At 39.3% G+C, this 23,934-nt stretch overlaps 1 protein-coding gene across 1 annotated transcript in view; it reads right to left on the bottom strand.

Annotated features, from left to right (window-relative positions):
• Window positions 1–1,849: 1,849 nt before the first annotated feature.
• Window positions 1,850–23,934, bottom strand: part of SLC6A16 (solute carrier family 6 member 16) — a 30,112-nt gene continuing 8,027 nt past the window's right edge. The window contains exons 7-11 of the mRNA XM_041734395.1: window positions 5,281–5,467; window positions 4,729–4,930; window positions 4,431–4,590; window positions 2,269–2,431; window positions 1,850–2,071 (exon numbers count right to left, since the gene is read on the bottom strand). Of these exons, the coding sequence (XP_041590329.1) occupies window positions 1,850–2,071; window positions 2,269–2,431; window positions 4,431–4,590; window positions 4,729–4,930; window positions 5,281–5,467 (934 nt within the window). The remainder of the gene's footprint in view (window positions 2,072–2,268; window positions 2,432–4,430; window positions 4,591–4,728; window positions 4,931–5,280; window positions 5,468–23,934) is intronic.

The raw sequence follows: 23,934 nt of genomic DNA, 5'->3' as shown, positions 1-23,934 counted from the left end.
ATGACAGTATCTCATACCATTCTTGTGAGGAAAATGAAGTCGTGTAAGATACCCTACAAGGGATCAGGCTCCATTTTATCCAACAAGGCCAGAGATTCCCAAGAGCAGTGCAAAAGAAAATCTCATCACACAAAGGAGCAATGAAATCCAACTTTGGACAGTAAGGAGTTCTAGTAAGGAAACTATGGAGAGAAGAACCTACCATAGGAATCAGTCTGTCTATAATCAGTGGCCCCTACGGCAATGTGAGATATTCACAATTCAGTCTTGCGGTTAGGTGCCAAAGGACATTTCAACAAGTGGCCAGAGAAGATAAAAATTTAGGGGGAGGGGAGAGACACACCAAGAGCTTCATTCCACTCCCATCAGTTTATCCGGTAAGCCCCTTCTATTCAATCCCTCTCCCACAGGTTCCATTCCCGAAGCTGAGACCGGATGAGGGGCACAAAGGGGGATGAATACTTGCACACCCCAAAGGAAGGAGGTTTAAAACTCAGACTATCTGATAATGAGGTGACTGTCTCCTCTCGGATTTTTAACCTTACCCGACTCAATAGCACCAGGTTTCCGGTAGACAGATCGTTTGGATGGGGGGTGGGGCGAAGGAGAGCGGGGGCGGGGCTACAAGGTACAGGAGCCAATGGGTGATGACCCGGAGGTTCACGTCCAGTCCAGTCCTCCAATCTTCGGAGCTTGCGCAGCGAGAAACTTCAGAGGTCCAAAGACGTTTAGGACCTCACCTCTTCCCCCTCACCAGGCCCACGCCCCAGAGTCTCACCCGCCAGTGTTGGGATGTCTGCTTTTTCTTCTTTTGTCACAGAAAGTTACGCTGAGGCCGTCACCCTATGGTAGTTAAGCAATCCCAGATACTGAGATCTCTGAGCATTTCAGGGAAACACCTTCTCTGGATCTTCTGGAATCCAAACCACCTCCAGCCACAGCTTCCATCTTCAGTCAACTGACTGACCCCATCTCTTTTTGGAGAAGTATTTCAGCTCAGTTGTGGAGTCACCCTCCCGCAAGTTCTGAGAGACCCACTAGGCAAATTCATTTGATTTAGCCCTGTAGTAAAACCTGCCATGTCTCCTACCATGCAGATATGGGGCCCTGGTGGGCTCAGCACTATGATTTGGTAGTTTCCTAAACTGGTTGTGTGTCAATTCACAGTCTTGAAACCTCTTTTTAAAAATAATTTTTAGACTCATTATTGGATTACCATGTCCCATTAGCAAGTGCATTAATATTTTTTCCATCTTTGCTGAAGCCATCATTTCCCAGGTTTGTCTTTGCTAAAGGCCAATCCCTGGATAAAGCAAAGCTAGTAACAGAGCATCTGAATTTGCCATGGCAAGGAGAGGGCAGGAACCCTGGACTGGACATCTGCCTCTCAAAAGAAAGGACTTCCAGGAAAAAAAAGACATTTATAGAAAAAAAAAATCTGCTGACACCCAGTACTAGGAGTCCCAACGGACTGATTTATTGACCAACAGCATTACTCCTCCAGCTCCCTTTCAGAAGCTGGACAGACCAGTCAAGAAGCAGGTTTGGTAGGCATTACTGACAATATATATATAATGGGCATATATATACTGAGGGAGGGGATGGGGAAAACACAATGACAGTAGTAACCAGGGAGGATGGGGTCTAGGAGGGGGCTGCAAAGCGAGGCCCCAGGAGTCCACCAAATAATGCCTCTACTCAGGATTAAAAGCAGTTCTGGGTCGGAGGACATCAACAGTTGCAAATTGGTATTAAGAGTTGCCTATTATGCTGTTTCCAGGAATGCGTGATGTCGAATGAATGAAGTTAAGCAATCACACAACAGGATGACCACCAACTTGATTTCACCTTAGAGGGTTTCCTCCTTGTGGACCTCTTTACTGGGTTTTGGCTGGATTAAGGGTAAGGATTTGAAGGATATTATAGGCTTGCCCTGGCTTGTGGAAGTGAAGGAAATCCTGTGGGCGAGGCAGTATACAAAATATGTGGGGATGGGGAGGATGACAATGAGAAAAAGGACAATCATCACAAGCAGTGCCCATGATGGGTATTGTCGAAGGACCTCTTTTGACTGTGGAAAAATGGGAAAGGAGTTCAGAACATTGAGGTTCCCAGAAAAGGGAAGGGTGGGAGGGGAACCAGGGCAGAGGACTAATGAATCTTTAGGGAGTCAGAGAATAAGAGGATAGGGTCTTTAGGCCATGAATGGATTGAAAGATCCAGCCCCCACTCCCTAGGAAGGTCTGGTGTCTGGGGAAGGAGGCTTACACTGCTTGAGTCCCAGGCCACATAGGTGATACTCTTCAGAGATAGACGAATCAGAGTAATCACAAAGAGGGCTACCAGTACAATTGGACACAGAAAGCACCACAGCCAACGAATGATGGCAGAGGCGGGGGGTCCCCACACGATCGCCAAGTCTTCAAGGAACCTGGGAGGAAGGGCCACAAGACTGCAGGAGGCCTAGTCAGGCCTCACCCAGCCTTGCGGTTGGAGGTCAGCCCAACCTTAGCATCTTTCAAATATTCTACTTCACCTCCAAATCTCTGCCTCTCATCCTCTCTTATCATTTCCCTAGTCAGTCTTGCATCCCAACCCAAGAAAAAATGTTCAAACATCCCTCTATTGCTCAAAACCCTTCAAGGGTACCCAATGCCTTCAGGATAAAGGGCAAGTCCTTTCATTCATTCCATGAATATGAAAATGTTTATAATCACGAAGGGCTCTTCTATATGCTGAGCGTCCATACTGAACAATGCAGACTGAGAAAAGAAGGCAACACTTGGCCCTCAGTGAACCTTTCTTAGTTTCTTCCAGCCCATGGATCCAGCCTCCTCTACTACATGTGCTCAATCACAATAAATATCCAATTGGGTTCTTTGGCCTAGAATGCTATTCTCTTTGTCTACCTATTCATCTGTCTGGACTATGCTCAGCCACCTTCCCCTTTAGTATGCCTTTCCAGATTCTCCAGGTGCCTCAAGAGTGCCCCTGACTACCTCTACTATAGACTTACCACCAGTACTGGGATTATCTGCTTTATCTGCTTATATATATGTCTTTCTGTTTGGCTTCTGTGTTTTTTGAGAGGAGGAGCTCATTCTAATTTATTTGTATCCCAGTAACAAGCTTTCCAGACACAGAGAAAGCCTCAAGAAAATTTTTTGAATGAGTTCCTAAATGAGTGAACCACTCTCATCTGAAAATGCTGCTACCTGAGCCTTCTGCCTATGAATTATGCCACTTGGACGTCCACACACTAGCCTGTTAAAAAGTCAGGCTTGGGAGTCCTTTGTATTTGATTTGGATTTTCTCACTCTTCCTTGCACAGTTATGTCTACTAAGTCCCAGTCCCTGACTATCTTGTTCTCCCTTCCCTGATGGCTTTTCCTTGCAGCATTAGATGACATCTCTCAACCTATACCTCTATCACCTTACCCCAAGCTGTTGTTAGCTCTCACTTGGAATATTAAAATAGCACCCAACTGTTCTCCTTGCTTCACTCTTGACTCCTCTGAATCTATTCTCCACACAGCAGTCATAGGTATTTTTTTAAAAAATACATAAATCTGATGATGTCACTCCCCTACTCAGAACCTTCCAATGTCTCCCCTCTCATTCTGCATAAAAATCTAAGCCCTGGGACACCTGGGTGGCTCAGCAGTTGAGCATCTGCCTTTGGCTCAGGACGTGATCCGCGGTCCAGGGATCAAGTCCCACATCGAACTCCCCGCAGGGAGCCTGCTTCTCCATCTGCTTATGTCTCTGCCTCTCTCTGTGTGTCTCTGAGTAAATAAATAAAATCTTAAAAAAAAAATCTAAGTCCTAAGTCTGGCTTAGAAAGTCCTACATGATCTCTCTGGCTTCTACTACCAACACTCTACTCCAACCTCTCTCATCTGTTTATTCCTCAAAAACTCCAGGCATGATGCTTCCTCTTCCCCTGGTATTTAGTGTTTCCTCTGCTTGCAACACTTCCTCAAAATCTTGTCATGGCTCCTTCCTTCATGTCATTCAGGAGTCTGCTCAAATGTCACCTTATCAGAGAGGCCTTCCCTGTAATCCTATCTAAATTAACACCCATGCATATTCCCATTCTTATCATCTCACTTTACCTTTTGATTTTCTTCTGTTATCAGTACCTGATATTTTTATATATTCATCTGGTTATTGCCTGTCACTACGACCAGAATGTAAATTCCTTAAGGACAGGGATGCTTGTTCTCTTCAATAACCTTGGTGGGTAAAACAGTTTCTGGCACATATTAAGCACTCAATAAATATGTTAAGTGAATGAATGAATGAATGAATGAATGAATGAATCGGTTTTTCAGAAGGCCCTGAGGTTAAGTGTCCCTACATCACTCTAGTTGGGTGATAAGACAGACAAGAAAAAGGGGTCAACCTTCCCTATAGACCCAAGGTATCACCTCCTGGCTCCACAGGCCCAGCCCACAGCCATGTTTTCAAGTATGATGATGATGATTATGGGGAGGACTATCCAGTATTCACTCAGCAGTCTGATGTAGTAGATGCCTGAAGGTCGAGTGAAGAAGAGGTCACACAGGAACATGAACCCAAAGACAACCACTGGAGGAAACATTGGATCTGGATCAAGGTCAGAGATCTGGTTGGGTGACAAGGGCTAAGCAAAGGTTACAGACTTGGGCTGGGGAAGTCTTAGAGACGTCAGGGCCATTGGTGGGAGTAGGGCATTGGTCAGAATACCTGTAAGCAGTTTTGTATATTTCCTGAAAGAAGAAAAGGTGTTCTGGAATGGAATGAGGATTCCTTGCATGATCCCTATCATGCTGTTCAGCCCCAAAATCAGCAAAAGCAGGAAGAAGAGGATGGACCAGAAGACAGACCCAGGGATGAATGACATGGTTTCAATGAAGGCCACAAATGCAAAACTTGGACCCTCCTTAACCTGTTGAGGGGAGAGAGAGCAGGAGTTAACTTTAAGTCCTTAAACTTAACCAAAAAAATACAGACAAGGAAACTATCTATCTTCCCCAGAAAACTCTAAAAGCTGTAGGTCACTGAGAAAAATCAGATCTCCAAGCTGACCCTCTGATATGGAAAACCAATCCAAGGAAGGGCATTCTACAAGCATTATCTAAGGAAGGGCATTCTACAAGCTATAGTTATTTGCATTACCAGGGATGCAGGTTATCCTAATGCTTCTCGGATTTTTTCCTAGTGCTAACAAAAGCTGAAATTTCTGTTTCATTGAAGGTTTTGAGTAAATACAGGCTCTTCTCAGCTATTTTTACTGACCTTCAAAAACTGTTTCTCTAAGTTGCATTCAGTCACGTAGCCAAAGACCATATGCTTGATGGGCTGGGGAAGGCTGTTGAGCCAGGAGTTGAAGACAGAGGTTGGGTTAGCAGTCAGGTTTGGAGGAGGCTGGGCCTCAAGAGGCAGTTTCCCCATGGCTACCAGCTTTACAAGTGTTTCAGCATTCCTGAGAATGAGAAGTTGAATCATATAGAACAATTTGGATCCTTAGGAGATCCCCTTCTTTTCCCTTATGTTCTAGATAAGAAAGGGCATCACTAACCTAGCACTACTGATCTAGGTAAGATAGAGCCTAGAATAAAACTTAAAAGGTACCCATCTCCAGGATCATGAATATGTGTGCTAGAGAACTTACAACCATGGAGGGACCCCAGAAGAAGTATTTTCTATCGTCTTGCAGGTATTCTGGGGTACCTGCTATAGTAACAGGGTCTCTTTTTCTTCCCTTTCTCTCCTCTCTTCTTAGACTAGTGAGTAAAAGGTAATCTTCTAGGCTTTGCAGAAGCCTACAGAATGTCAGGGAGCACGATTTACTTAAATTACCACATACATAATGCTCCCATGGAGTTGTGCCATGTGAGAGAAACTGTTTCTTAGGCTTTTTGATCAGAGCCCTGCTGACCTCTTTAGCCTTACTTTCTTCCCTTCTTCTTATGACCGTCTGTACATTTCATGATATAATCAGACTTACGCATTTATAGTTTCAAGGATGGCCATGCTGTCTCATGCCTAAGACCAAATGCATCCCCACTAACACTCTGAACTTGATTAATTCCTAAAATTCCTTAAAAATTCAGTTTGTTGGGATGCCTGGGTGGCTCAGCAGTTGGGCCTTTGACTTTTTGACTCGGTCGTGACCCCGGGATCCAGGATCCGGGATCGAGTACCACAGCAGGCTCCCTACAAGGAGCCTGCTTCTCCCTCTGCCTGTGTCTCTGCCTCTCTCTCTCTCTCTCTCTCTCTCTGTGTCTCTCATGAATAAATAAATAAATCTTTAAAAAAATTCAGTTTGTTGCTCTATACAAACTGCAATGGAAGGCTTGCCAAAATTTAGTAATAAGAGCAAAATGCAAGGTGCAAGGAAATAATTACAGTTTGACCACATTTTAGAAAATAAAATACTATATTTTCTCTTGGTGATAGGCAAGTTAAATATTTGGATCAACCCTCTCACTGTAAATAACTTAAAAGTCTGCAAGATATTTTAAATCTTCCTAAAAGAATTAAAATATTGAAAAAATGAGGAATTATTAGACAAAAATTGAAGTACAGACAAAAACAGTGGGGAAAGAGGACTTGCAAAACAATTTTTCCCTGAAGGTAAAGTTAAGTACAGAAAATTGTACCTGTAGTTTCCAATTTTGTGACCCTTAAGAAATCAAAGAACCATGGAGATCAGATATAAAGCACCAGAGCCTGCACAAGTAAGAATCAGGTCTTCCTAAACATCACACTTCAAAGGGCTACACATTCAGTATAATAATGAACCAGAAGCTTGCATTCAACCCTTCCACAATACAGGGAATGCAAAGAAGGTTGCTTCAGAAATGAGCAAAAGAAAAGGACATTTTTAAAGCTTTTGACATGTCATAAGCACAAGCCAGCCCTAGCTTGGATTTGCAGCCCAAATATTTGGCCCTGGTTGTCTCAAGAACTCAAGTCAAAAATTAGTTTCAAATATTCTCTTTCTTTTTTTTTTTTTTTTTTCAAATATTCTCTTTCTAATGTCCCTATGCACCAGGTAGAAACAAAAGTCCTATTTGGATGAAAGTACCTTTATTCCATGCCTTAAGAATTCCCAGAAATAGGAGCGCCTGGCTGGCTGGGTCAATTAGATGTCTGGCTCTTGATTTTGGCTCAGGTAATGTACTCGGGGTCATGGGATGGAGCCCCTCCTCAGTCCGCACTGGGCATGGGGTCCTCTTGGGATTCTCTCTCCCTTTCCTTGTGTCCCTCCCCCATTCACATTTGTTCTTTCTCTCTCTCTCTCTCTTTCTAAAGATTTCATTTATTTATTTGAGAGAGAGAGGGAAAGAGCACAAGCGGGGGGGGGGGGGGGAGGCAGAGGAAGAGGGAGAAGTAGGCTCCCTGCAGAGCAGTGAGCTTGAAGCAGGGCTCAAGACCCCAGGATCATGACATGAGCCAAAGGCAGACACTTAACCAACTGAGCCACCCAGGAGTCTGCCCCTAAAAAGATCTTTAAAAAAAGAATTCCCACAAATAATGATCAAATAAATAAATAGATAGGACTTTGAGACAATGAAGCACACACAAACAAAAGACACCACGAGCAATAACCATTATAAACAACACAGAAAACAACAACCTGAAATTACTTCCAAATATTAGAATGATTGAAGATTATAACACAACTATATTTGCTGTGCTTACATAATAAAAGACAACCTTGGAAATACTTGAAAGGAATAAGAAACTATAAATTGGTCATGAGGATTTAAAAAAACTAAACAGAATGTCTTAAAATAACAAAAATAACTGAAACTTAAAATTCAGTGTGGATAATTCTGTCATCCACAATGAAGTAAAAGGGGCACAACTTACCCTCCTATTGTAAACAACCAGACAGTTAGACAAAATTTATAAAACAACTGTCTTGAGATATTAGATAACAGACAGCACAAGACTTAAATCCCTGAGAGAAGGAAAACAAATGAGGTATGCCATACAATGGTCTTGGTTTTCTGCCTGAAAGCATATTCTAGTCTGCAGAGCTGGGAAGAAGATTGCAAGCAAAGCATGGCAGTCTCATAGAGTTGAGGAGACAAGGAAGGAGTTCAGAGAGGCTAAAGCAGCTGGGAGATCCTAGGAACGATTCTGGAGGAGAGGCAGCTGGGAAGAGAACGAAAAGGTTTGCATAGGAGTCCCCTTGAGTCTTTGCTGAATTTTAAGATGCACATGTGTAGGATGGAAAATCCACAAGGCCATGGAAAGAGTAACTGGAAGACATCTGAGTTCTGGATGGAGTATTCAGTAGGGATGCCAGAAAGGACCTGCCTTAGCAACAGGACTGAAGTATTTCTGGAGAAAAGACTACTCTAGACCCACTCGAATGAAACTTAAAATCAAGCAAGCCTCAAAGGATCAAAATGAACCACAGGTAACACTGTCTGCTAGGAAAAAGTTCAATACTCACTGAAGGAAGGCAACAGAAGCCAGACATTCAAAAACATAAAATTAGGGCAGCCCCGGTGGTGTAGCGGTTTGGCGCCGCCTGCAGCCTGGGGTATGATCCTGGAGACCCAGGATCGAGTCCCATGTCAGGCTCCCTGCATGGAGCCTGCTTCTCCCTCTGCCTGTGTCTCTGCCTCTCTCTCTGTGTCTATGAATAAACAAATAAAATGTTTTTAAAAAACCATAAAATTAATTAAGTCTAGCATACAATAAAAAATTAGTGAACAAGTGAAAAAGGAAGGAACGTGACTTATAATCAGGAGTAAAATCAGTAAATAAAACAATAAATAAATGACAAAGATGCAATAAATGACAGAGGATAGAATTAGCAGTCAGGGATATTAAAACAGTTATTAAAACTATATTGAAGTATTTAAAGAAAAACATAAACCTGACAAGTAGAAAAACAGAAGATATGAAAAAGAAACAGTGGGACTTCTAGAAATTACAACTGTAATATCTGAAATGAAAAGTTCCTGGAGCTCCTGGGTAGCTCAATCAGTTGAGCATTCTGGCTCTTGATTTGGGCTCAGGTAGGATCTCTGGGTTGTGGGACTGAGGTCTGCACTCAGCAGGGAGCTTTGCTTCCTCCTTTTCCCTCTCCCTCTGCCCCTCTCTCTGTTCACATGCTCTCAAATAAATAAATAAGTAAAGAAATAAATGAATAAGTCTTTTTTAAAAAGATCTGAGATTAACAGCAGATTAGATACTGTAGAAGGAAGGATCAATGAACCCAAATAAACAGCAACAGAAATTAAACAAAAGGAAATACAGAGAAAAAATACTGAAAAAAGAAGACAGAGACTCAATGACTTAATGGACAATATCAAACACTCTAAAATAAGTGATGTGAAACTGGAGTTCCAGGAAAAGAGCCGGGGGGCGGGGGCAGATGTTTGAAAAAATATTGGCCTAAATTTTTCCTAATTTGATAAAAACTGTAAATCTTCAGTTCCAAGAAACCCCAAAGCCCAAACAGGATAATCAGAAAAAAACTGAAAGGTCTCTGATAATAACATTCCTGAAAAACAGTGAAAAACAGAAAATTTTAAAAGCAGTGAAAGCAGTGGGAAAGAGTGAGACACATACAATGAAACAAAGAATGAATGCAGGAAGGCCACCAGAAAGTATAAAAGCAAGAGGACAAGAAATTACAGAAAAAAATCCCGTCAAATCAAAATTATACACTGAAATGTTCTTTCATAACTGAATATATTTCATATATTCATATAAATATGTTTCATAACTAAAGGTGAAGCAAAGATTTTCAGACAAACAAAAGTTGAGAGAATTCATTGCTGGCAGGTCTGTATTACAAAAAAATACTAAAGGAAGTTCTTAAATGGAAGAAAAAGGATACCAGATGGAAACGTGGATCTATACAAAGGAATAAACAGTGCTGGAAATGTGAAATATTGAGGTGAACATAAGACACATTTTTTCTCATTTAAAAACTTCTTTTAAAGACATTGGTTATTTAGAGATGCCTAGGTGCCTCAGGGGTTGAGCATTTGCCTCTGGCTCAGGTCCTAAAATCGAGTCCCGCATAGGGCTCCCCACAGGGAACCTGCTTCTCCCTTTGTCTATGTCTCTGCGTCTCTCTCATGAATAAATAAATAAATCTTTTAAAAAAGACATTGATTATTTAAAGCAAAAATAGTATCAATGTATTATGTTTATAATGTGCTGAGAAGAAAAACATCTTATAATAATACAAAGGACAGAAGGAGGGAGTAGAAATACATTATTGTACTATTCTTAAATTTTGTGAGAAATTGTTTAATATTATTTGAAAGAAGATGGTGATGAGTTTAAGATGTATACTGTAAGCTCTAGTACAATCACTGAACACATAAAAAAAAAAAGAGGTACAGTAAATGAGCCAAGAATGGAGATAAAAATGGAATTCTAAAAATCTTTTTAAAAACCAAATCTAATTAGAAAATGAGGAATAGGGGATCCCTGGGTGGCGCAGCGGTTTGGCGCCTGCCTTTGGCCCAGGGCGCGATCCTGGAGACCCGGGATCGAATCCCACATCGGGCTCCCGGTGCATGGAGCCTGCTTCTCCCTCTGCCTGTGTCTCTGCCTTTCTCTCTCTCTCTCTGACTATCATAAATAAATAAAAATTTAAAAAAAAAAATGAGGAATAAAGTAACAAAGAAGAGATGAGACAAAAAGAAAAGAAGTACCAAGAGGGTAGACTTAAACATAATTCTATTGATAATTACAATAAACAGGGATCCCTGGGTGGCTCAGCGGTTTTGCGCCTGCCTTCAGCCCAGGGAGTGGTCCTGGAGTCCCACATCAGGCTATCAGCATGAAGCCTGCTTCTCCCTCTGCCTGTGTCTCTGCCTCTTTCTCTCTCTCTGTCATGAATAAAAATCTTTTTTAAAAATTACAATAAACATAAATGGCCTAAACACTCTTTCATACTGACTAAAAAATCAAGAGGGCAGCCCCGGTGGCTCAGCATTTTAGCGCCACCTTCAGCCCAGTGCATGATCCTGGAGACCTGGGTTTGAGTCCCACATCGGGCTTCCTGCATGGAGCCTGCTTCTCCCTCTGCCTGTGTCTTTGCCTCTCTCTCTCTCTCTGTGTCTCTCATGAATAAATAAATTAAATTTTTAAAAATATCCTTTAAAAAATCAAGAAAGGGGGATCCCTGGGTGGCGCAGCGGTTTGGCGCCTGCCTTTGGCCCAGGGCGCGATCCTGGAGACCCGGGATCGAATCCCACATCGGGCTCCCGGTGCATGGAGCCTGCTTCTCCCTCTGCCTGTGTCTCTGCCTCTCTCTCTCTCTGTGTGTGACTATCATAAATAAATAAAAATTTAAAATTAAATAAATAAATAAATAAATAAATAATCAAGAAAGAACTGTATATGCTGGCTACAAGAACACATTTTTTTTTTTAAGAACACATTTTAATTATGAAGACATGGGTAGATTAAAAGTATAAGGATGGAAAATATATGCCACACAAACACAAATCATAAGAAGGATAGAGTGGTTATTATTAAGACAAAGCAGACTACAGAATAAGTAATATACCAGGGATGAAGAGATATTTCATAATGATGAAGCGTCAATTCATCCAAAAGATATAATGGTACTAATGTGTATACACCTAGCAACAAAAATTCAAACTTCATGAAGCAAAAATTGACAGAATTGAAAGGAGATGAATCTATACTTACATTTGCACATAACAATACTCTCTCCTTCAGTAACTTATAGAACAAGTATATAAAATCACTAATAAAAAATTAAAAATAAAATAAAATAAGGGATCCCTGGGTGGCGCAGCGGTTTGGCGCCTGCCTTTGGCCCAGGGCGCGATCCTGGAGACCCGGGATTGAATCCCACGTCAGGCTCCCGGTGCATGGAGCCTGCTTCTCCCTCTACCTATGTCTCTGCCTCTCTCTCTCTCTCTCTCTCTGTATGACTCTCATAAATAAATAATAAAAAAAATTAAAAAATAAATAAATAAAATAAAATAAAATCACTAATAATACAGACTTGAACCAAACATCAACCAATTTCACCTAATTGACATTTACAGGATACTCTATCCAATAATATCAAAATGCACAGTATTTTAAGGTGCACAGGTAATGTTCTCCAAGATGATCACATGTTAAGCCATAAAAAATTCTCAATAAATAAAGTAAAACAATTGCAAGTGTACAGAGTATGTTCTCTGACCATAATGACATTGAATTTTAAGTCATTATATAAAAAATGGAGCTGGTAAAAACTCAAATATTTGGAGATTTAAAAAATACTTCTAGGGCAGCCCGGGTGGCTCAGAGGTTTAGCGCCACCTTCAGCCCAGGGCGTGATCCTGGAGACCTGGGTTTGAGTCCCACATGGGGCTCCCTGCATGGAGCCTGCTTCTCCCTCTGCCTGTGTCTCTGCCTCTCTCTCTCTCTCTCTCTCTCTCTCTCTATCTCTGTGCCTCATGAATAAATAAAATCTTTTAAAATTAATTAATTAAAATAAAATTTAAAAATACTTCTAGCAATTTCCAATTATATCCAACCAAGCTATTTTGTGGATACTGACAAACTGATCCTAAAGTTTACATGGAGAAGCAAAGAACCCAGAATAGCCAACACAATATTGACGAACAAAGTTTAAGGACTAACATTATCTGATTTTAAGGCTTACTATACACTGAAACAATCAAGAAATAGGTATTGGAAAAAAAAACTCAGACAATTAGATCAATGGAATAGAGAGCCCAGAAATAGACTCACATATCTTTGAAAAAAGATCAAAGGCAATAAAATGGAGCAAAGAGAGTCTTTTCAACAAGTGGTACTGGAACAACTGAACACTCACAGACAAAAAAAGGACTTAGACACAGACCTTACACACTTCATAAAAAATTAAAATAGATCACAAACCCAAATGTTAAATGGAAAAGTGTAAAACTGACAATGACATAGGAGAAAATCTAGATGATCATGACTATGGCAATAACTTTTTAGAGACAAATCCAAGGGTATATAACCCATCAAAGAAATTACTGATAAGCTGGGTTTCATTAAAATTAAAAACCTGTTGTGTGAAAGATTTTACCAAGATAATAAGAAGATAAGCCACAGATTGAGAGAAAATATTTGTAAAAGATACATCTGCTAAAGAACTATTATCCAAAATACATAAAGAACTCTTAAAAAAAAAAAAAAAAGAACTCTTAAAGCCCAGCAATAAGAAAATAATCTGATTTCAAAATGGGCCAAAGAACTTTTTTTTTTTCAAAGACCTATCACCACAGAAAATATACAGATGGCAGTATAAAAAGATGCTCCATACATCATACGTCATCAGGGAAAAGCAACCTCAAACAACGAGAGCACCACACTATTATTAGAATAACCAAATCCAGATGACTAATAACACCAAGTGCTGTGAGGTTGTGGAGCAAAAGGCATCTTCATTCATTGCTGATGAGAATACAAAATGGTACATCTACTTTGGAAGGGAGTTTGGCAGTTTCTTACACAAATAAACATACTCTTACCATACAATCCAGGAACCGTACTCTTGGTATCTATCCTAGAGAACTCTTTTTTTTTTAAGATTTTATTTATTAAAAAACAAAGATTTTATTTATTTATTCATGAGACACAGCGTAAGAGAGAGGCAGAGACACAGGCAGAGGGAGAAGCAGAGACACAGGCAGAGGGAGAAGCAGGCTCCATGCAGGGAGCCTGACGTGGGACTCGATCTCGGGACAGCAGGCGCTAAACCGCTGAGCCACCCAGGGATCCCTCCTAGAGAGCGCTTATGTTCATTGAAAACCTGTACATGAACGTTTATAACAGCTTTATTTATAATTGCCAAAACTTAGAAGCAATCAAAATATCCTTCAGGAGGTTGGATAAACTGTGGTACATTCCAACAACGGACTATTATTGCAAAAAAGTGCAAAAAAGAAAAGCGCTATCAAGCCATGAAAATACAGGGGAAAAAATTAAATATATATTGCTAAGGGAAAGAAGTCAATCTGAAAAGGCTACATACTGTGTGATTCCAACAATATGACATCTAGAAAGAGCAAAACTATAGAGACAGTAAAATGATAATTGGTTGCCAGGGGTTGGGGTAGGGATGAACATTCAGAGCACAATTTTCAGGGCAATAAAAATATCTATGATATGGATACATGTCATTATACCTTTGTCCAATCCACAGAATACACACCAAAATGAACCCTAATGTGAACTATGGTCTTTGGATAGTAATGATGTATCAATGTAGGTCATCAGTTTTAACAATATACCACGCAGGTGAGCATTTTGATAACAGGGGAAGCTGCGCCTGTGTGGGGACAAAGAATATATGGGAAATCTTTGTACCCCTAATTCTGCTCAAATTTACTGTGAATCTAAAATTGCTCTAAGAGGGATGCCTGGGTGGCTCAGTGGTTGGGTGTCTGCCTTCAGCTAGGGGCGTGATCCTGAGATCCTGGATTGCTCCCTGCAGGGGGCCTGCTTCTCCCTCTGCCTGTGTCTCTGCCTCTCTCCCTCTCTGTCTCTCATGAATAAATAGATCCATCTTTTATTTATTTATTTTTTATTTTTTTTAATAGATCCATCTTTTAAAAAAATAATAAAATTGCTCTCAGAAATAAAGTCTATTAAAAAGCACATTTCTAAACAGCCAATGGTCACAGAAGAAATCACAAAGAAAATTTCATAGTTTTTAGTTGAAAGTAAATAAAGCAATATGTCAAAATTTGTGGGATGTAACGAAAGTGATACCTAGAGGGAAATGTATAGCTTTAAATGCCTATATTAGAAAAGAAGAAAGGCCCAAAGTCAACCTAAGCCTCTACCTTAAAAAGCTAACAATAGGGCAGCCCCGGTGGCTCAGCAGTTTAGCGCCACCTTCCACCTAAGGTGTGATCCTGGAGACTCAGGATTGAGTCCCACATCAGGCTCCCTGCATGAAGCCTGCTTCTCCCTCTGCCTGTGTCTCTGCCTCTTTCTCTCTTCTGTGTCTCTCATGGATAAATAAATAAAATCTTAAAAAATAATAAAAAATAATTAAAAGAAATTTTTAAAAATTTAAAAAGCTAAAACAAAGTCAGTAAAAGGAAATATTAAAGATATGAGCAGAAGTCAATGAAATAGAAAATTAACAAACAATAGAGAAAATAACAAAACTAAAAGTTGACCTTTTAGAATTGATACAACGTCTAGCTAAATCGATTGAGGAAAAAAAGGAGAAGATGATAATCACCAAGATCACCAATGAAAGAGGGACATCACTACAGGTCCTTAAAGGGATAAAACAAGTATGATGAACATCATTCTGTCAACACACTTGAAACTTAGTTAAAATGAAAAAAACTTCCCTGAAACATGGAAATTACCAAAACTAATACATGAAACAGAAAAACAAAAGAGCCCTACTATCTATTAGATAAACTGAAGTATAACTAAAAACCTTCACACAAAGAAAATTCCAGGCCCAGATGATTCACTGGCATATTCTATCAAATTTTTGAAGAAATAATAACAATCTAACAGAAACTCTTAGAAACCAGAGAAAGTGGCAACATTTCATGAAGCCAGTATTATTCTGATGATAAAGCCAGGCAAGGACGCTAGAAGAAAACTAAGTACCAATAGCCTTCATCAGCCTAGATTCAACATCCCTAACAGCAGCAAATTTAATCCAGCAATATATAAAAAAATAATAATACACCATGATCAAGTGGGGCATATTCCAGGAATGCAAGAAAGCTTTAACATTTGAAAATCAAGCAACATAATGAACCATATTAACAAAATACAGGAAAAATATACAATCATCTCAATAGTTGTAAATACTTAACAAAATTCAATCTTCATTCATCTAAAAACTTACAGAAACTGGGAATATAAGAGAACTTTTTTCATCTAATGAAAGACATTGGGGGAGGGGAGAATCCTATAAATAACATCATACATAATGGAATCACTGCTCTCTCCTGAAAATCGTTAAATGCATAGATGTCCATTTTCACTCCTTCTATTCAATATCATACTGGAGATTCTAGTCAATGCAATAAAGCAAGTATAGTAAGTTATAAAAGATTAGCAGGAAGAATAAAAGTTTTCATTCAAATCTAAATAATTGTATATGTAGATAAGCTTAAAGATACAAAAAAGATGAGTTTATCAAGATCAATACACACAAATCAGTTGTACCTCAATATACGAAGCAATGAAGAATTAGAATTAAAGTTTAAAGATATTATTTACAATAAATATAAAACATGAAATCATTAGGGATAAACTTTACAAAATATGTGCAAGACATGTTATATACTGAAACTTACAAAATATTTCGGTGAGAAATTTAAGAACATGTAAATAAACAGAGAGATACACCATGTTCCTGAATCAGAATACATTGTATTGCTAATTGTTCATTCTTCCCAAAATGGCCCATAGATCCATTCAATAATTCAATCCCAATTAACAACACAGCAGGATTTAATTTTTATTTTTTAAAAATGGCAAGTTAATTCTAAAATATACATGAAGAGCTAAAGCATACAATAGCCAAAACAATTCTGGAAGAGAATAACACAATTGGAGAACTTATACACCTTGATTTTAAGATTTACTATAATATATTAGTAATTATAAGAGGATTACATTGGCAAATTAATTGACTAGAATAGAGTCTGGAAACAGACCTAAACATCTATAGTCAACTTTCAACAAAGATACAAGGCAATCTGATGAGGAAAGGATCATTTTTTTCAACAAATGGGTATCTAAGTGGGAAAAATAACTAACCTTGACTCTTACTCCACTCCTTACACAAATATTTACTTGAAATAGAGAATATATTAACAACAAAAACGCTAAAACTGTAAAGCTTCTAGAAGACCATGAAAAAAGGCAAATACCACATGATTCCACTTATTAAATAAGGCATCTAAAGTAGTCAAACTAATAGAAACAGAAAGTAGAGATATTTACCAGGGGCTGAGTTCGATACCATTAAATACAATTTAATGACCAGCAGATACATGAAAAGATGCTCAACATCACTAAATATCAGGGAAATGCAAATCAAAACTAAAGTGAGATACCATCTCACATCTGCCAGAATGGTTAAATTTAATACAGGAAACAACAGGTGTCATCGAAGATGTAGAGAAAAAGGAATCCTCCATGAATGTCAGGAATGCAAACTGGCACAGCCACTGTGGAAAACAATATGGAGTTTCCTCAAAGAGTTAAAAATAGAACTACCCTATAATCCAGTAATTGCACTACTGGGTATTTACCCAAAACATATAAAAACACTACCCCAAGGGAATACATGCACCCCTATGTTTAATGCAGCTTTATTTACAAAAGCCAAATTGCTGGAAGCAGCCCAAGTGTCCATCAAGAGATGACTGGACAGAAAAGATGTAGTGTGTGTATGTGTGTGTGTGTGTGTGTGTATTTGTGATGGAATATTATTAAGCCATAAAAAAGAGTGAAATCCTGCCATTTGCAACAACATAGATGGAGCTAGAAAGTATAATGCTAAGTGAAATAAGTCAGAGACACAAATTCCATATGATTTCATTCATTTGAATTTAAGAAACAAAACAAACAAGCAGGAGAAAAAAGAAAGACAAAGACAAACCAAGAAACAGACTCTTATCTATAGAGAACAAACTGACGGCTACCAGAGGGGCGGTGGGTGAGGGGACTGGTGAAATAGGTGATGGGAATTAAGAAGTACACTAATCATGATGAAAAAAAAAAGCTGCTGTAATCACTACACAAAACAAAAAACAAACACAATGAGAAAGCTTATGTGGGGGATCCCTGGGTGGCTCAGCAGTTTAGCGCCTGCCTTTGACCCAGGGCGTGATCCTTGGAGTCCCGGGATCGAGTCCCACGTCTGGCTCCCTGCATAGAGCCTGCTTCTCCCTCTGCCTGTGTCTCTGCCTCTCTCTCCCTGTGTCTCTCATGAATAAATAAATAAAATCTTAAAAAAAAAAAAAGGTTATGTGGTAAAAGAAGTCAGAAATAAAAGGTCACATCATATTGTTTGATTCCATTTATACTAAATGTCAGAATAGGCAAATCCATACAAACAGAAAGTAGATTACTGGTTCCCTGGGGTTCAGAAGAGAACAGACATGATAGCTAATGGAATTTCTTTTGGGGGTGATGAAAATGTTCTGGAATGAAATAACAGTGATGGTTGCACAGCCTTGTAAAAATACTAATAACCATAAACTACTTTAAAATGGTGAACTCTAAGCATGTCAATTATATCTTAACAAAGCTGTTACTTTTAAAAACTTCTAGAAAAAAATGGAGAAAATCTTTGCGACCTTGGGGTAAACAAAAATGTTCAAACCATGAACCAAAGTTTTGATAAATCAGATATAAAAATTATAAATGTCTGCTCATCAAAAGGCATCATTAAGAAAATGAAAAGAAAACCACAGACTGGGATATAATATTCACAATATGTATGTCTGACAAGCAACTTGCATTTAGAATATAAAAAGAAGGGGATCCCTGGGTGGCGCAGCGGTTTGGCGCCTGCCTTTGGCCCAGGGCGCGATCTGGAGACCTGGGATCGAATCCCACGTCGGGCTCCCGGTGCATGGAGCCTGCTTCTCCCTCTGCCTGTGTCTCTGCCTCTCTCTCTATCTCTCTGTGACTATCATAAATAAATAGAAATTTAAAAAAAAAAAAAAAGAATATAAAAAGAAAAAGAACTCTTCCAACTCAATAATTACACACGCATACACACACAGTTTTGAAAATAAGCAGTGGATTTGAAAAGACAAGAAACATAAAATGCCAAACAGCACGTTAAAAGATGAACAACATCATCAGTCATGAGGGAAATGCAAATAAAAATAATAATGCCATACCACTACACATTTACTAGAATGGATAAAATTTAAAAGACTGATGTTACCAAGTATTGGCAAGGATTTGGAGCCATTGGAACTCCCATACCTCGCTAGTAAAAATGTAAAATTGGTAAAAACAACTTTTAAAACAATTTAGCAGTTTTTTGTGAAGTTGAACATACAGTAATCATATTACCCTCTCCTAGGTACTCATCCAAAAGAAATAAGAATATACCCACACAAAGTCTTATACATGAATGCTCATAGCTTCTCTACTCATTATAGCCCCAAACTGGAACCAATTCAAACGCCATGAACAGGAAAATGGATAAACAACTGTGGAATACTCAAACAACAGAATACTTACTCAGCAAAAAAAGAGACAAATCAAAAAGAAAAAAAAGAGAAAAATAAAAATACCTCCAACAATATGCATTCATACCATATATGTGGTATCCATGCATACCAAAAACATTATGCTAAGTAAAATAAGTCAGAATAAGAACGTATACACTATGAGTCCATTTACCCTAGAAATGGAAAATATAATTCATATTAATAGAAACCAATCAGTAGGGCCAGGGTATAGAAAACAGAAAATATGAGTTCAAGAGAGCTGGATATGATGGGAAAATCTGACAAAACGGATGAAACAGACAATGAGGCAGAGGTAACAGTGAACAAGTAACAGGTGAGAATTTTTGGAAGTATTGAAAAACAGTAATTCGCAGATATAAGGAGCCAAAAGAATCCCAAGCAAAACTAAAGAATTCCCCCTGAGATATATTATAATGAATTCATAGAAAACTTTAATAAAGAGCAGCAATCTTAAAAGATGACTTAGGAAAAGACTGGTTACCTTCACACTGATGGTTGAATGCCTAACAGCCATAAAGAAAGTTGGTAGACCGTGGAAAGAAAGAGCCAGAAAGGGAGTCCCAAATTCTCTGTATAATTTCTGTTCTAATCTCCAGCTGACCTCTGAATAACTCCAAAAAGTCCAATGAAAGATAAAAATGCTGAAATAAAATTTCAGTTGGTACATCCCTCAGGGGAGAAAGTTTCTACCATAAGTTCAGTCAAGTTAACTACCCACCTAGTAAAACAACAACAAAATCAATACACATTTGAGAAATATAACAAAATCCAGAGTTTCTACACCATATCTACAATGTGCAAGATACAATAAAAAAATTCTTGACACACACAAAGAGGAAAACATGACTCAGACTCAAGAGAAGACGAGGCTGACATTAGCAGACAAGAATTTTAAGTCTGTCATATGGATACTCAAGGACTTACAGGCAAATATACTTGTAAGGAAATAAAAAATCAAGATCACACAGAAAAAGAAAATTATAAAAAATAACCAAATGGATGTTTCAAAACCAAAAAAAAAAAAAAAACAGTATCTGAAATTTAAAAATTCAGTGGGTGGACTGAACAGAGGCAAGTTGATGAACTTAAAAGACAGATAAATAGTTATTATACAATCTGAAGAATAGAGAAGAATCATATTTAAAAATAAAAGAATCATATTTAAAAATAAAATGAACAGGACGCCTGGGTGGCTCAGCAGTTTGGCACCTCCCTTCAGCCAGGGGCATGATCCTGGAGTCCCTGGATCTGATCAAGTCCCACCTTGGGCTCCCTGCATGGGGCCTGCTTCTCCTGCCTGTGTCTCTGCCTCTGTGTGTGTGTGTGTGTGTGTGCGTGTGTGTATCTTTCATGAATAAATAAATAAAATCTTTATATATATATAAAATGAACAGGGATGCCTGGGTGGCTCGGTGGTTGAGCATCTTTGGCTCAGGGTGTGATCCGGGGGTCCTGGGATCGAGTTCCGCATTGGGCTCCCCACAGGGAGCCTGCTTCTCCCTCTGCTGATGACTCTACACCTCTCTCTCTTTCATGAATAAATAAATAAAATCTTTAAAAATATATATAATGAACAGAGCCTCAGGGACTTGTGGAGACAGTAGCCGAAAGTCTTAACATATATACATATAGAGTCAGAGAAGAAGAGTAAAGAATGAGGCAGAAAAAAATATTTAAAGGCAAAATGGAAGTCATCTTCTTAAGTTTGGTTAAAAAAACGCATTTACAGATGTAAGCAGCTCAGCAAATCCCAAGCAGGATGAATATTGTTTTAATGGCTGCTTATCAGAAACTACACACCTCAAAGCACACTCTACTCTGCCACTACTGAATACAGCTAAAAACCTTACACAGAATACATGGATGAACTCTGAAAAGTAAATGGCAGCAACCAGCTTGGGAAAGTAAAATAGAATTCAAAGTACCACCAAATTAGTAGTGAGTTTCTAGTAACTTTTCCCTCAAACTTTCCCTCTCCTGATCTAGACTCAAAAGCAGCCTAAAACCAAGAAGCGCATATCAGGTGTGAAAGGAAAGAGTTACAAAAGAAGCCCTCTATTTTTGGTCCAGAGAATTAGAAAAAGGATGCAAAGTGTCACAGAGAATGGGGAAAAATCCCCCTGATTTTTGTTGCTTTTTTCTGTTTTATCACACACAATCCTAAAGCAACAATGGTGTTACAGCCATTGCTGGTGGCTGGATAAGTACCTCTAATTCTGAGACGGAAACCTTACTGTGTTTCTAAGAACATGGATAGTGTGGAAAATCCCTATTGCTTTTTTCAAATTTCTGAACTCACAATGCATGGCCCTGGAGGCAGATACAGCTGATAAAATGAGCAGCAGAATAGTGAAACTAAAGTCCTAGTTTTTTTTGGGGGGGTTGTTTTTTGTTTTTTAAGATTTTATTTATTTATTCATGAGAGACAGAGAGAGAGGCAGAAACAAGGCAGAGGGAGAAGCAGGCTCCATGCAGGGAGCCCAATTTGGGACTCAATCCCGGGTCTCCAAGATCACACCCTGGGTTGAAGGCGGTGCTAAACCACTTAGCCACCGGGGCTGCCCAAGCCTAGATTTTTATTTATTTTTTAATATAAATTTATTTTTTATTGGTATTCAATTTGCCAACATATAGAATAACACCCAGAGCTCATCCCATCAAGTGCCCCCCTCAGTGCCCGTCACCCAATCACCCCCACCCCCCACCCACCCCCCCTTCCAACACCCCTAGTTCGTTTCCCAGAGTTAGGAGTCTCTCATGTTCTATCTCCCTCCCTGATATTTCCCACTCATTTTAGACAGAAAACTAGGTAGTGGGGCTTCTAAGAGCTGGAAAGTATCAGGGAGATTTCAGGTAAAAAGGAGCTCAAGAGAGTGATCCTATGAAGTATTAGGTGAAATCTTGGCTGCACATGATTGTATCTGACCCTAACCAGCATTATTTGAGAACTAGAAAATAGGGTATACCACTGCCCAGCTCCCAAACTACTGATGGCATACAACCAAGATCAATTCAAATAGCGCTGCAAAGACTTTGAAAACTGAACTGACACTGAGACCACAGCTTGCAGAAGGTGGGTAGAAACCTGTACTTTAAATCTAACTGCGGGGATCCCTGAATGGCTCAGTGGTTTAGTGCCTGCCTTCAGCCCAGGGCATGATCCTGGAGACCTGGTGTCGGGTCCAACGTCGGGCTTCCTGCATGGAGCCTGCTTCTCCCTCTGTCTGTGTCTCTGCCTCTCTCTCTCTCTGTGTGTCTCTCATGAATAAATAAATAAAATCTTAAAAAAAAAATCTAACTGGGTCAGTTCCCTCCTAAAACAAAACAAAAACAAACAAACAAAAAAGAATAAGAAAGAAAAAGAAACTTACATTTCCAAAGAACTTAAATAAATATAGTCTCACATATATTTAAAATAATCAGAATATAGGAGTCAACTGGGTGGTTCAGCTGGTTAAGCATGATGGGATTCTCAATCTCAGCTCAAGTCTTAATCTCAGGGTAGTGAGTTCAAGCCCTGTGTTGGGCTTCACACTGGGCATGAAGCCTACTAACTGAATGAATGAATGAATGAATGAAATCTAACTAAACAAATAAAATAAAATAAATATAAAAAAATGTATCACCAGGGCAGCCCGGGTGGCTCAGCAATTTAGTGATGCCTTCAGCCCAGAGTGTGATCCTGGAGACTCGGGATTGAGTCCCATGTCGGGCTCCCTGCATGGAGCCTGCTTCTCCCTCTGCCTGTGTCTCTGCCTCTCTCTCTGTGTCTCTCATGAATAAATAAATAAAATCTTTTTTTAAAAATCTATCATGGAAAAAAAAATCTATCATGGGCAGCCTGGGTGGCTCAGTGGTTTAGCGCCGCCTTCAGCCCAGGGCCTGATCCTGGGGACCCAGCATTGAGTACCACATTGGGCTCCCTGCATGAAGCCTGCTTCTCCCTCTGCCTCTCTCTCTCTCTATCTATCTATCTATCTCTGTGTCTCTCATGAATAAATAAATAAAATCTTAAAAAAAAATCTATCCCCATACAAAAGATGTAAGAAAAACACTACGTAGAAGGGCACCTGGATGGCTCAGTGGTTGAGTGTCGGCCTTTGGCTCAGCATGATCCCAGGGTCCTGGCATTGAGTCCCACATCGGACTCCCCATGGGGAGCCTACTTCTCCCACTGCCTATGTCTCTGCCTCTCTGTCTCTCATGAATAAACAAATAAAATATTTTTAAAAATACTAAGTGGAACATTTATAACTAAAAAGCAAGTAACAGAAAGTTCACCTGATTGGCTAAATAGTGGAGTGAAGATGACAGGGGAAAGAGTTAGTGACTTTAAAAATAAATCAATAGAGAGTACCTCATTGAACAACAGACCCAAAGAGTCGGGGGAAAATATACAGAGCCTCAGAAACTTATGGGATAATAGCAAAGGGCTTATGATCTGTCATCAGAGTCCAGAATGAAAGTTGAAAGAGTGCAATGCAGAAAAAACATTCAGAGAAATAACAGCTGAAAATTTCCCACATTTGGCAAAGTTATAAAACTTTAGGTTCAAGAAGCTCAGTGCACTGCCAACAGGATAAACTCTAAAAAACCTATGCCCACATGCATCAAAATCAAACAACTTAAAACTAAGCATTAAAACTACATAAATGGACACACTAAATGACATTGTTTTACA

This window comes from Vulpes lagopus, chromosome 2 (assembly GCF_018345385.1).
Source record: "Vulpes lagopus strain Blue_001 chromosome 2, ASM1834538v1, whole genome shotgun sequence".
NCBI lineage: Eukaryota > Metazoa > Chordata > Mammalia > Carnivora > Canidae > Vulpes > Vulpes lagopus.
The sequence above is the reverse complement of the archived record's forward strand: the minus strand, read 5'-3'. Positions and strand labels throughout refer to the sequence as shown.